This window comes from Peromyscus californicus, unplaced genomic scaffold (genome assembly GCF_007827085.1).
Source record: "Peromyscus californicus insignis strain IS unplaced genomic scaffold, ASM782708v3 Scaffold_1__1_contigs__length_55948999, whole genome shotgun sequence".
Lineage (NCBI taxonomy): Eukaryota > Metazoa > Chordata > Mammalia > Rodentia > Cricetidae > Peromyscus > Peromyscus californicus.
In genome coordinates, this window is record NW_026294492.1 from 17,870,385 (window position 1) to 17,883,223 (window position 12,839).

At 39.0% G+C, this 12,839-nt stretch overlaps 1 protein-coding gene across 2 annotated transcripts in view; it reads right to left on the reverse strand.

The window, feature by feature from the left end:
- Atad2b (ATPase family AAA domain containing 2B) overlaps positions 1 to 12,839 on the reverse strand; it is a 137,304-nt gene that overhangs the window by 19,525 nt on the left and 104,940 nt on the right. For both annotated transcript variants that reach the window (XM_052745964.1, XM_052745963.1), the window contains exons 23-24: positions 5,913 to 6,035; positions 3,004 to 3,141 (exon numbers count right to left, since the gene is read on the reverse strand). In XM_052745964.1, coding sequence (XP_052601924.1) covers positions 3,004 to 3,141; positions 5,913 to 6,035 — 261 coding nt within the window. The remainder of the gene's footprint in view (positions 1 to 3,003; positions 3,142 to 5,912; positions 6,036 to 12,839) is intronic.

Sequence of the window (12,839 nt, forward strand, 5' to 3'; positions counted from 1 at the left end):
TTGGAGCCAGAGACTTTTGATCTCCTTTCTGGGTGTGTATCAGAGGTAGCTGATGAAGCAGCATGACTCCACTGGGAAATGCAGATCTTCAATATAGGCTGATAGTCTATCAACAGTGTACAGTGGGTTCACACACCACTTTAAGCCTTTAAAGCCTTTCCAAGAGTAGGCACGAATAAATGTAGTCATTATTATTCCTTCTTATTTAGTAGCTATCATCTCTAAAATTAACTTAGTCATCTGACTGTTTTTTTCTGAATTTTTCTTCAAAATTCAACGACTTAGAACTCACTTTTCATGCTCTCTCTTCTATTTCTATCTTATAATTTATACTTATAGAAATTTTCCTCCATCTGTTAATTAATCTATATTAGTCTAATATTAAAAGCTGATACAAAAGCTCAGGTGACAGGCATCTACAACAATCACTGGAATGAAAAAAAGATGGCCATTTTGTTCCAAAGGTAGATGTAAGGCTGTCACTGTGTCAACTAACTCTCAACATTAACCAGTCTAATTTTCAGCCATGAAACCAAAAATTATTACTAATTCTCACTCTACTTTTTAAGCCATGGAACTCCAGAGCAAGAAAAGCCTGAGCTCTGTTCAATTCTTTATATGTAGCACACTACACCAAGTCCAGAAGTTCACTGAAGCAAGTATACTTTTTATTCTTTCACACTGGTTAATAAGAGAGAGTGTGTAGACCCCACTCCAAAAACTAGCTAAGTCATTCAAACTGAAATCCACGGCATTGGGGGTTGGGGGTATGAACTCAAAGTTGAGTAGGAAGGGTGGAAAGGTGGAAAGAGTGGTTGCAGGAGGAGTTGGGGGAGAGGGGTTAATATTTTCAAAGTTCATTGTATGAAATTCTCAATGAATAAAAATAACATTGAGAAAGGAAAAAGAGAACATGTTCGTATTCTTTGGGACCTAGTATCATTACTTCTAATGGCAGGATTTTAGAAAAGTAAAAGAAACTGATCGGAAAAGCACCACAGAAATACAACTTTTAGTTTGGGTGGACACATCTTCACAGTATGGACCATGTGGTATCGTACATATGTACATAGTAGACAGAATCCTTAACTTACCACGTTTTTATTTACCTAGGGGGCTCCATTGAAACACTCATTTAGGGACACAACTTTTAAAGTCAGTTTTTATTGCACCACTGAGCCTGTTTCCAAAGCCGAGACCTTAGAAAGCCCACTGTCCCTTGGGACATTTAGTTAAGCTCTATGTTAACCTAAACCAGACAGACGGTGTGTCACATGTGCCATCTACTGGTAAGAGAAAACAAAACCCCACTGCAGATTTTAAAGGGTCTTCCTTTTCTCCTCCCTTCCTATGGGTTCTGGAAATCAAATTCCAGTATCAGGCTTGCCCAGAAAGCACCTTTGTCTGCTAAGCCATCTTGCCTGCCCCAGCCAAAACTTCTTCAAGTGAATATTCAATATATTCTCGTTAGTAGACATTAGTATAATGCAGAGACGTACAGGATTTCAAAGTTTAAGTGAGAGTACAATGTTACACACTGGAACCCAATCTGAGATACGACTCAGCCAATAGCCTAGGTAGTGGTTTCAGAGCAACTAAATGCATCATGAAATCCTTTTTCAAACTTGCTCCATATGAATGTTACTTATTCAAAGAGGTCAAGGCTTTTTAAAACGGGTATGAGCAGCTCTCCAACCTCATTAGAGAAGTTTCTTTGTGCAGCTGATGGTTAACACAGAAATTTACAGTTGATCAAAGTGCATAAGTACCAGTATTGTACTCGGGCACAGATGTCACATTTGTATCAATTCTCTACTTACTTGCCCCTGTCAACCCCCCAGCTCAGAGACCATTGCACAAGAGAAGGTGGAAAGGTTGTAAGAGCCAGAGGTCAGGGAGGACCAGAGCAAAACAGTGTCTTCTGGACATGCCAGGGCCATCGTACTCATCTCACAGCAGCGGTGTTGTCTGTACAATGTGAAGCCACACAACACTGTATGTAGCAAAGAGGCAGGAGGAACTAACTCAAGAGCCCCATCCCTAATTGAGGAGCTACTGACAGTTGCTATCCTCTGGAAGAGGAGGAGCTGGGTTTTTAAGGGTGTAGTCTCTGGTGGGTTCCCCCGTGCTCCAGTGGATAACCCCATACCCAGTATAAATTGACTTTTAAAGAGGACATGAAGTTGGGAGGGGTTGGGAATAAGGAATGGATCTGGAAGGAATTAAGAGGAGGAATGGGTAAATACAGTCAAACAATATTGTATGAAATCCTGGAAGAATTAATAAAAATACTGTATTGTTTAAAAGTGGGTATGATTCATTCCTTCAAATTCACTATCATTTAGTAAAGAGCATGGTATGGCCAGCTTTGTTGACAGAGCAATGTCATCATATTTAGGCCAGAAGAACATCATGTATCTTTCCAGGCAAGCTATCTTTAATGAAACATGAAGACTACATCAGGAAGATGTTAGGTTTATTAACATTTGTCTTTCAGAAATACAATTGAACAATAAGAGTAAGTTTTTATGAAGATCTAGAAACTAAATTTTCCTTCTAAATAGATCGCACAAAGCTAAGACAAATTAGGCTGCTTGGATTTATTAAACTCAGCATAAAATAATCCCTTAAAGGAGCAAACTTCCTATCGTCAAACCATCCATTTCCACATGATTCTCGTTGTACTTCTAACTACAAATAGAACATCCTGCATATCATGCAAGGAGTGGGAAATAAGGACTAGGGGACAAAATCTGTTGCCTCCATTTCTCTATCCAAAATCCAGTGTTTAATACTGAAAATGTTTCAAGTGTTTCAGTTATCAAAAAAAAAAAGCATAAAAAATAGCAAACAAGGCAAAAGACAGAATTCTCATTCTGAACAAGCTCTTCTCTGGGAAGACAGGATTAAAGAGCTATGGACAAAGGGCAGTGTTGTTTTGTGGACGATCCTAGCACGTTTCAGCTATTGCCACTATTGGCCAACATGCTCACAAATACTCACATGCACACTTATTTGCAGAGTTGTGCCAGACATCCATTGGGTTTCTTTGTTTGTGCCGAAATGCCTCTTCCACTCTAGTCTCTGTCTTACGGGCACCAGTGCCATGAGGAGTTATTTGTTCTGCTGTTACTGATAAGCCTGCAAGCAGCAGATAAGCAATACCTATTTATGTTCCCAGATGCATAAACCAACAAAGTTTTTAAAAAATCTGAAATATAAAACTGAGTTTAAAAGTCATTAATTATACCTAGACAGTTTGTAATTCTGCTGAAATTACTGTCTTTTGTTTTAAGATGGGGAAGTAACTTGACACTAAAATCGTAAGAACAAAAATACCTGGCAGGCCATGCTTATCCTAATGCTCAAAGGAGCTTTATTTTCACTCATTTTAATTTCAAAAGAGAAACATTTCACAATATGACTGTGGAATAATAAGGCTGTATATTGTTTAAAAGTCGTGATCTCTACTATCTTAGAATGTACAGTAAGTGTACAGGGTCACTAAACTACATTCTCATGAACAGTTTCAACCTGGCTTGCTGCCTGTCACACCACAATGCCCTAGGTTTCACTTCCTAGCACTATCTTCTGAAGAGTAACCATTCCATCTCAATTTTCTTCACTAGAATCTTTTCTTCCCTGTGATCTTAAGTGCTAGTGCTTCTCACAGCTCTCTCAATAACCTAGCTTCTAATTCTGATCTACAAGAAGCATCCTTTGTGTGTATAGTACATACATATGTATGTATTGTGGGTTTTTTTTTTTGTTTGTTTGTTTTTTTTGTTTTTGTTTTTTCGAGACAGGGTTTCTCTGTGTAGCTTTGCGCCTTTCCTGGAACTCGCTTTGGAGACCAGGCTGGCCTCGAACTCACAGAGATCCGCCTGGCTCTGCCTCCCGAGTGCTGGGATTAAAGGCGTGCGCCACCACCGCCCGGCTGTATTGTGGTTTTTTGAGACAGGGTCTCTGTGCAGCCTTGGCTGTCCTGGAACTTATTTTGTAGACCAGGTTGGCCTGGGACTCACAGAAATCCACCTGCCTCTGCCTCCCAAATGCTGGGATTAAAGGCATGCGCCACTACCACTGTGTGTGGTTTTAAATGATGTTATATAATATATCTCTTTAGTTCAAAGATCTCTAGCCTACTAGCCATATTTCTATCTGCCTACCTGATATCTCCAACCAGGTATCCTAAAAATAGGTCAAATTAAAGATAACTGGTTCATCTGTACATATACACAAACAGTTTTTTTTTTAATATGTTCCCTATTTTGACTGGCAGAATTGGTATATACTCATTCATTCAACTTGCAACATTCTTTCCCTTCAAAGCACCCTCTACTAGGCTAGGGATATAGCTCAGGTTGGCAGTGTTTGCCTAGTATATACCAAGTCATGGTTTTGATCCCCAGTATTGTATGAACTGGGTGTGGTAGCACAGGTCTGTAATCCCAGTTTTTAGGAGGTAGAGAAGATAATGTTATTCTTGGCTACACAGTGAATTTGAGGACAACCTGAACTATATGAGAACAATTCTCAGAAAGAAAGAAAAGAAGAAAGAGAAGGTAGGCAGGCAGGCTGGCAGGCCAATCCCACAAAGTATTCTCTACACGTGCATCACTCATATGATGATCTTGTTTAGCTCCACTCTTCATTAATTAAAATGCATATTGTTTCACTACCTTTTTCCCTAGGAGTCTTACTGAAATACAATTTATATAACACAAAAACCACCTATTTTAAACATAAAATTTTTTTTAGCAAATGTCCATTTTGTAGTCGCCCATAGAAATCTATGGCTGTCCCAGACAGCCACTACTGAATGGTTATCAACATACTTGCCACTTTATACGGGAGGACAACATTCAATAGATGGTCTTTCATACTGCCTTATTCCATGTAGCACTGTTTTTAAGTCCTATATCATTTTATATTAGTACTTCACTGAGTAATATGGACTAGGATGCACTATGCTTTGCTACTCATTAACCAGGTGATAGACATTTGTATTTTTCCAGTTTTTATTTATTATGAATAAATAACACCCCTATGAACATTCACGTACATGTTTCATGTGGGCACATATTCATTTTGCTTGGATAGATTCCAAGGAAGAGAACTACTGGATAATCCAGCAAATCTATGTTTGCCTCTGTGGAAACTGAAACATAGCTCTCACAGCTTTTAACTCAATCTTTCATTTTCCTAAAACACTGAGAACATGTTATTTCTTGCCGCTAAAGTGATCTAACCAATTCCACTGCTTGAAGTCGATGGGCTCTTTCTTCTGCCACTGGCATTCCTCTCCCTCCTACTGAAGTTCCTCTAGGACACAGCTGTACAGCCAATAAACAGACCATATGCTTATTTGTGTCTCTAATTAAAAAATTACAGATGGGCTGGAGAGATGGCTCAGTGGTTAAGAGCACTGATTGCTCTTCTAGAGGTCCTGAGTTCAATTCCCAGCAACCACATGGTGGCTCACAACCACTTGTGATGAGATCTGGTGCCCTCTTCTGGTCTGCAGGGACACATGCAGGCAGAACATTGCATACATAATAAATAAATAAATCTTTTAAAAAAAATTACAGATAAGTGTTAACACACTGGGGAAAATATTTATACAAAAAGTTTAAGTACTGGTATTAGATGTGAAATGATGAAAACTAAAATCTCTTCAGCTATAAATGCAGATATAATATGTAAATCATTTAAGAAATTTCACTAATACTTTACTCTTTAACATGCACCATTGCACTCAAACTTTCACAGGTGAAGTTTTGAAATATCCTTTAGAATTTACATGACCCATGTTAGTATCAAAAATTAGTATGAGGTTGTTAGTGGAGACAAAGAGTACATTCTGGTGTCCCGTGTCACAGGAGGATGAATAAAATGAACAGAGAACTTACCTCTTTTTATTCTTGCTTCCTTAATTTCTTCACAGAGTTTATTAAATTCTGGGTCCAGTTCAGCAGCAATGATGGCATGTGCAGTGTCCTTCAGGGTACAAGCTCTGTGCCTAATAATTTTGTCTGTTAAAAAAAGTTGGCATAAATTTATTTTAGATAAGAATGGAATAAAATTAACTCAGAATGCCTTGAAAAGTAAAAGATACAAACATTTAAATTATAAACCCATGTTTAGGTAAGAAAAGAATCATTGAAGAGGTGGGTAAAAATATGAGCTATTCTATCAATAGCTTAGAAAATTGGACTTTTAAGATCTCAAAATACTCTATTAAATCATTACTTCAAAATATGGTTTTATTTTTACTTTCTAAAAATAAAATATAATTTTCAAAGAATTGGGGATATGCTCTATGCCCCAGAGTTGCTGCAGATGAATACCAGGGACTCAAGGGCCAGTGAGAGAGCTCAGTGGACAATGCATTTGCTGGAGCTTGGCAACCTGACTTCTATCCCTGGGACCCATGTAAAGGTAGAAGAGAACCAACTCCCCAAAGTGATCCTCTGACACCCTCACACTAAGCATGGCATGTGCGCCCCCCTCCCCACACACAAATACAACTAAAAGATCATTATTTTTTAAACCAGAACAGCTAGTCAAAATTGTGCTAAAGAACACAAAATATTCTGAGTAAGGGAGCTTTCATGTAAAATGTGACAAAACCAGATAAATGCAGAAAAACTACCCAATCTAAAGTATGCAAGACTATTAGGCAAAGCCAAATGTCACAGTATACATCTATAACCCCAGCACTTGGACCACCAATTCCAAGAAGCCCTAGCTACTTCACAGCATGATCTTGTCTGAGAAACACAGCAACAAACAAAGCCCAAAGCACAACATTGGTGGGCAGAGGCAGAGAGAAGCACCCAGGGTTCTAGGTGTCACCACAGCTAAGGGGACACTATAAACACTGTCTCCCTCACAGGTCATAGGAAAGACTGGATCATGAACAATGCAATGTCAGTGGTGCTCTCTGGAGTTCCGGGGCTCCAGATGTGAAAAAACAGAAAAATGCAAGATAACTTAGAACAGTCTGAGCCTGGCATGGTGGCTCACACCTCTAAGGGAAAAGCAGGAGGATCCATTCAAGGTTATTTTCTGCTATGCAACAAGTTCCAACCCAGTGTAGGCAACATGAGACCCTATCTCAAGAATAAAACCGCCGGGCAGTGGTGGCGCACGCCTTTAATCCCAGCACTCGGGAGGCAGAGGCAGGCGGATCTCTGTGAGTTCGAGGCCAGCCTGGGCTACAAAGTGAGTTCCAGAAAGGGCGCAAAACTACACAGAGAAACCCTGTCTCGAAAAACCAAAAAAAAAAAAAAAAAAAAAGAATAAAACCAAAACAAATATTTACTTTTCTCTCTGCAGTAAAGGCATAAAGTATATCTTTTATTTATAACACTTATGATTATAGCTTACTGTGGAAATCTTATAAAAACAAACAGCACATGTGCAGCACTGGTACATTTCTTATATGTTCTCTAAATATTCATTCAACAAACACTATCCACAATACTAGAAAAACTGAAGTAACAATTACACAGAGGTACCCCCTCACACACACAAAAAAAATCAGACACGGTTCCAACAAAATTACAATTTTCAGACTATATAGGAAAGTATCATTAAATAATATCTCAGCTGGAGAGGGGAAGAGTGCTTGCTGCTGCTATTCCAGGACCAGAGTTCAGTCCTAGGCCCATTTCAGGGAGCTCACAGCCACCTGAAACTCTGGCTCCAGAGAATTGGATACCCTCTTCTGGCCTCTGCAGACACAAGCACACACATGCACACACCCACATAGATACGTACACACAGAGAGACAGTCTTTAAAATAAGAATCTCATACATAAAAAGCCTTCTCCCTCAAAAGACAAAACAAGTAACAACAAAAATACAAAATGCCAATCTGACTGATGACTATGAAGAAAAGTCAAATTTCACCTAAGTTCTGAGGAGCCTCTCAAGGAGAGGCACATGGGCGGGTGTGAACAAGCTTTGGAGTGGCAGACAGAGGAGGGGAACCACTGCAGGTACAGACTGTGTCAAGTCCAAGAGCTAGGGCAGTTAGTGAAACTGAAATGTTACCTGGTGGAGAGAACCCAATAGCCAAAGAGTTCAAAATGTACCCTACAAGCAATAAAAGGTCACTAAAAAGCCATGAACAAGGAAGTAACATGACTCAAATTTACATCTTCAAAATCCCATCCTGGCTGTTATCTAGAGACTGGATTAGAGGGATTAAGATACAATCCAGAAGCATAATCACAAAGCTCTTTAAGGAAGTGAGAGAGAGCACAACTGGAAGTAGAGTGATGAAAAGAGATTAGAGATCTGAAACGGACTCTCAACCACAGGAGAGGGTGACAAAGTAGATGAGGGGGCTGATAAATATCAAAGGTAATTCTCTAGCTTCTTGTATCCAAAAGGGGAAAGGGAGAGAGGGAAGTGCCATTTATAAAGATACACACACACACACACACACACACACACACACACACACACACACAAACATGGAATGGACAGAGGAAGAAAGAAGGGAAAAGTTAGAGATTACTTTTAATGAATTTAGCTTTAGGCATTTTGGTTTTAAGATGCTTAAAATATATCCCAATGGAGATATGCAAGCACACGAACACAGGCTCAATTCTATCAATGACCAAAAAACCACAATGACTTCTTTCAATCTGCATCTGTTATATTTTCTCTGTCTTTTTTCAAAAAGATTGATTTTATTTATGTATATATGCACATCTGCATGTGCCCTCAGATTCCCTCAGAGCTGGAGTTACAGACCGCTATGAGCCACCCCACGTGGGAACTGAGAACCAAACTCAGATCCTCTACAAGAGTAATTCTTCTGCCTCATCCTTGCAAGTGGGTCCAACTCTGTCTTTTTGTTTGTTTGTTTGTTTGGTTGGTTGGTTGGTTGGCTGGTTTTTTGAGACAGGGTTTCTCTATTTAAGAGTCCCTGGCTGTCCTGGAACTTGCTCTGTAGACCAGGCTGGCCTTGAACTCACAGAGATCTGCCTCTGCCTCCCAAGTGGTGGTATTAAAGACCTGTGCCTAGCTCCAGTCTTTTGTTTTTAAATTGGGGTATTTACTGTTTACTAAATTCTGAGCTATGTTTTAATGTCTTGGATATGTTTAAGCTCTTATATTTCTATATATGATCCACTGAATCAACTTTTATATATAGATCAGAGAATTTTGATTGCATACTGATATCTAATTGTTCCAGCACTATTTGTTAAAAAAAATATATTTTTTTTAGGTCAAGAATTTTCTCAGCCATTTCTGATGCTTCTCATCGCATACATATCTTTGTCATATTTCCTCTATTGTAAGTTTTTGAGGATAACTAGTACTTATTTTTAGGCTTATTTATTCTATCTGACGTATATGAGTGTTTTTGCCTACATGTATGTTTGTGCACAATATTCCTGTCTGGTGCCCAAGGAGATTAGAAAAGGGCATAAGAGAAGGGGTAGATATGATCAAGATACATTGTACACGTCTGAAAATGTTAAAGAAAAAAGAAAAATATTCTAAAAATAAAAAAAAAATAAAGTTCTAGACAGTTGGGGTTGTGTTACATGTAACTGTTACAGGGTGAACTGTATTCCCTCAAAACTTACATTTTTTTTTTTTTTTTTTTTTTTTTTTTGGTTTTTTTGAGACAGGGTTTCTCTGTGTAGCTTTGCGCCTTTCCTGGAACTCACTTGGTAGCCCAGGCTGGCCTCGAACTCACAGAGATCCGCCTGGCTCTGCCTCCCGAGTGCTGGGATTAAAGGCGTGCGCCACCACCGCCCGGCTCCCTCAAAACTTACATGTACTTCAGAATGTGACTGTATTTGGGAATAAGCCATTCTAAAGAGGTAATGAGGTGAAAAAGAGGATAGGTTATAATCTACAGTGCCTGATGTCCTTGTACAAGACAATCTGGACACACGAGGTATGCACACAGACAGAGAAAAGGCTACAGGGAGAAGGCTATGTGGTAAACCGTGAGGAGCGCTCTTGGGAAGAGATCAAACTCACTGACTCATCTTGAACTAATAATTCACCTCCAACACTGAGAAAAAACTTTGGATGCTTAGTGCTCCTGGTCTGTCGTATTTTGTATGTTAGTCCTAGCAGGTAAGTACAATGGCATACAGACCAAAATCTGCCAACCAGGAGTCATATTCTGATCTATCATAATACTAACACAGGTTACACATCTCTGTCTCAAGGAGTAAGAAGTGTCACAGACATCCTTATATATCAAGTACCCTGCTCAGTAATTAGGGAAGGGTAGTCATAAGCACTAACAGAAATATAAGTGAGTTTGGTTAAGTCTGAAATTCATGAGGTACAACTATGACAAAGTTGAAAATGTACTGAGCGGACTACAGACAGGTCCAAAAAATGAGTGCCTTTGGAATTCTGACCCCAGGCAATTGACACAAAATGTTAGGAGTCTGTGAAGACTGTAAGATTAAGGATGAATTTCAGCAAAATTGGTCAAATGATGATAGGTCTAAGAATTGTCCTAGAGGTGAGGTAAAGATGCATTATAAGACTAACAATACAGAGTGGTCAAATTTAATTCATCATGTCCTATCCCTAAGATAATGATTAGAGTCAAATGTCTCACCCTGGTCACATTTAGAAGCTACAAGTTAAATTTCTCATCACTTCACATTTAATTTCCATCCACATCATCCTCGTGCGAGATAATCTGGTAAACATGTAGCCATATTTAACTTCCAAAGACTTTTCTCTGTATAAGTAGTTTCCCCATACCCCCAAATGGCCATGTGTTCTGCCAAGCAGATCGTTGTAAACATTTAAATACTCATGGGACCTTGAAAAGTAATCCAACATTTATGCAATTTCCACTTGCTACACAACAGACCCTGAGGTTGTTTTATAGGAAAATACATAACAAGTAGCTCAGCTGCTAAGAAAAAAATGTTCTCTTGTTAACTAAAGATATAAGAGGGGTGGGCGTGAACACAGCAGACATTCCTGATACATTCTTTGTATCTATCTTTAAGGAACAGAGGAAAGTCCCAAATATACCACATAAGCTCCACCCGTGAAACAGAGTCATGGCCTCTAGTAAACCAACACATTCTATAGTAAAAGGTAATATCACATCAGAAAACATTGCATCTTCCTTGAAACTAGTATTTATATCAACAGGGTTATAATAAATTATCTGGTGGGAAATTGGATTTATTTCCTAACCTAGCTTCCTCTAACATGCATTTAGGCTTATTTTCATGGTCCCTAGATTTGTTTCCAAATATATTTAAATTTAAAGTGTGATCCTGGAACTGTAATAAACACAAACTGGGGGTCATCCTAGATCATATATGTACAGAGCTACTATGGAACACCAAACAAACCACAACAAACCAGGCAGTGGTAGCACACACCTTTAATCCAGCACTTGGGAGGCAGAGGCAGGTGGACCTCTGTGAGTTTGAGGCCAGCCTGGTCTACAAAGCCAGTTTCAGGACAGCCAGGGCTGCACAGAGAAACCCTGTCTCGAAACCCACCACTCCTCAAAAGAGAATATAAATATAAACAGCCAACCTGTAAGGAATACTTCCAACTCAAGGAATTAGGCTAAGGGCTTGACATACTTACTTTGAACAATAGGAAAATGGCAACGCCGTAACATTCAACATAATACACTTTTTTATTTGATCCTTACAACAACCCCAAGTAACAAATTCTCTTGTTATCCCTACTATATAAATGGGAAAACTACAATTTAGAAACTTGACTTGATGACCATCAAAGAACTAGAGAGTAGCAGCATAGACAGAAGCATACGTCATAGCACATTCCCACCACACCGCACACCAGAAGCTGAGGGCACAAGGTCAAAGCCACACGCAGTCACTCCCATCTGATCTCATCTGAGGGACAAAGAAAGGGGTAAAAGGAGCTTGAAATTCGCCTGTTTCCTACCACCCATTCTGTGCAGGATGACATAAGAAACCCTCATGGACATCAAATTACTGCACTAGTTAACAGTGGCCCTAACAAAATCTGAAGATACACACATAACTATATAATTTTTATTTGGGAAGTACTATAAGGAATGAAATTTAGGGCCTCACACATTTTAGGAAAGTTCTCAATCACTCCAGCCCTTTATTTATTTATTTTCAGAGTCTTTTTTTTTTTTTTTTTTTTGGTTTTTCAAGACAGGGTTTCTCTGTGTAACAGCTCTGGCTGTCCTGGAACTCGCTTTATAGACCAGGCTGGCCTTGAACTCAGAGATCCACCTGCCTCTGCCTCCTGAGTGCTGGGATCAAAGGCGTACACCACCACACCTGGCTTATTTTTAGAGTCTTAAGTTGCTGGAATTACAGATATGTGCCATTTTATAAAAATATTTATTCATATTTATAAAAGAGGGGAAAAGAACTAAAAGATCTAATATGTCCAGGAATAGGCCCTTAGTTATATTACATCTATATATAATTTTTAATGTGGGACAAATCTACTCATTAGTAAGAGTTCCAAAAGATGTTAGAGGAATGAAAAAAAATATGTAAGAATTACATAATTTTATAGAAAAAAGATAAACAAAAAATGTTCAACATCCTTCGCCATCGGGGAAATGGGAATTAAAACTACACTGAGTTTTTCTCTCAACCCACTCAGAATGTCTCTACTAACCTGGCTACAATGTGGGTAAAGAGGAGCCCTTATACAATACTGGCAGGAATGTAAACCTGTGCAACCACTATGAAATACATCAATACAATAGTTTCTCAAGTAAACTAAAAGTAGAACTTCCATATGACGCAAGCATAACCTATCCTTGGCATATACCCAAAGGGTATATTGCACACCCATGC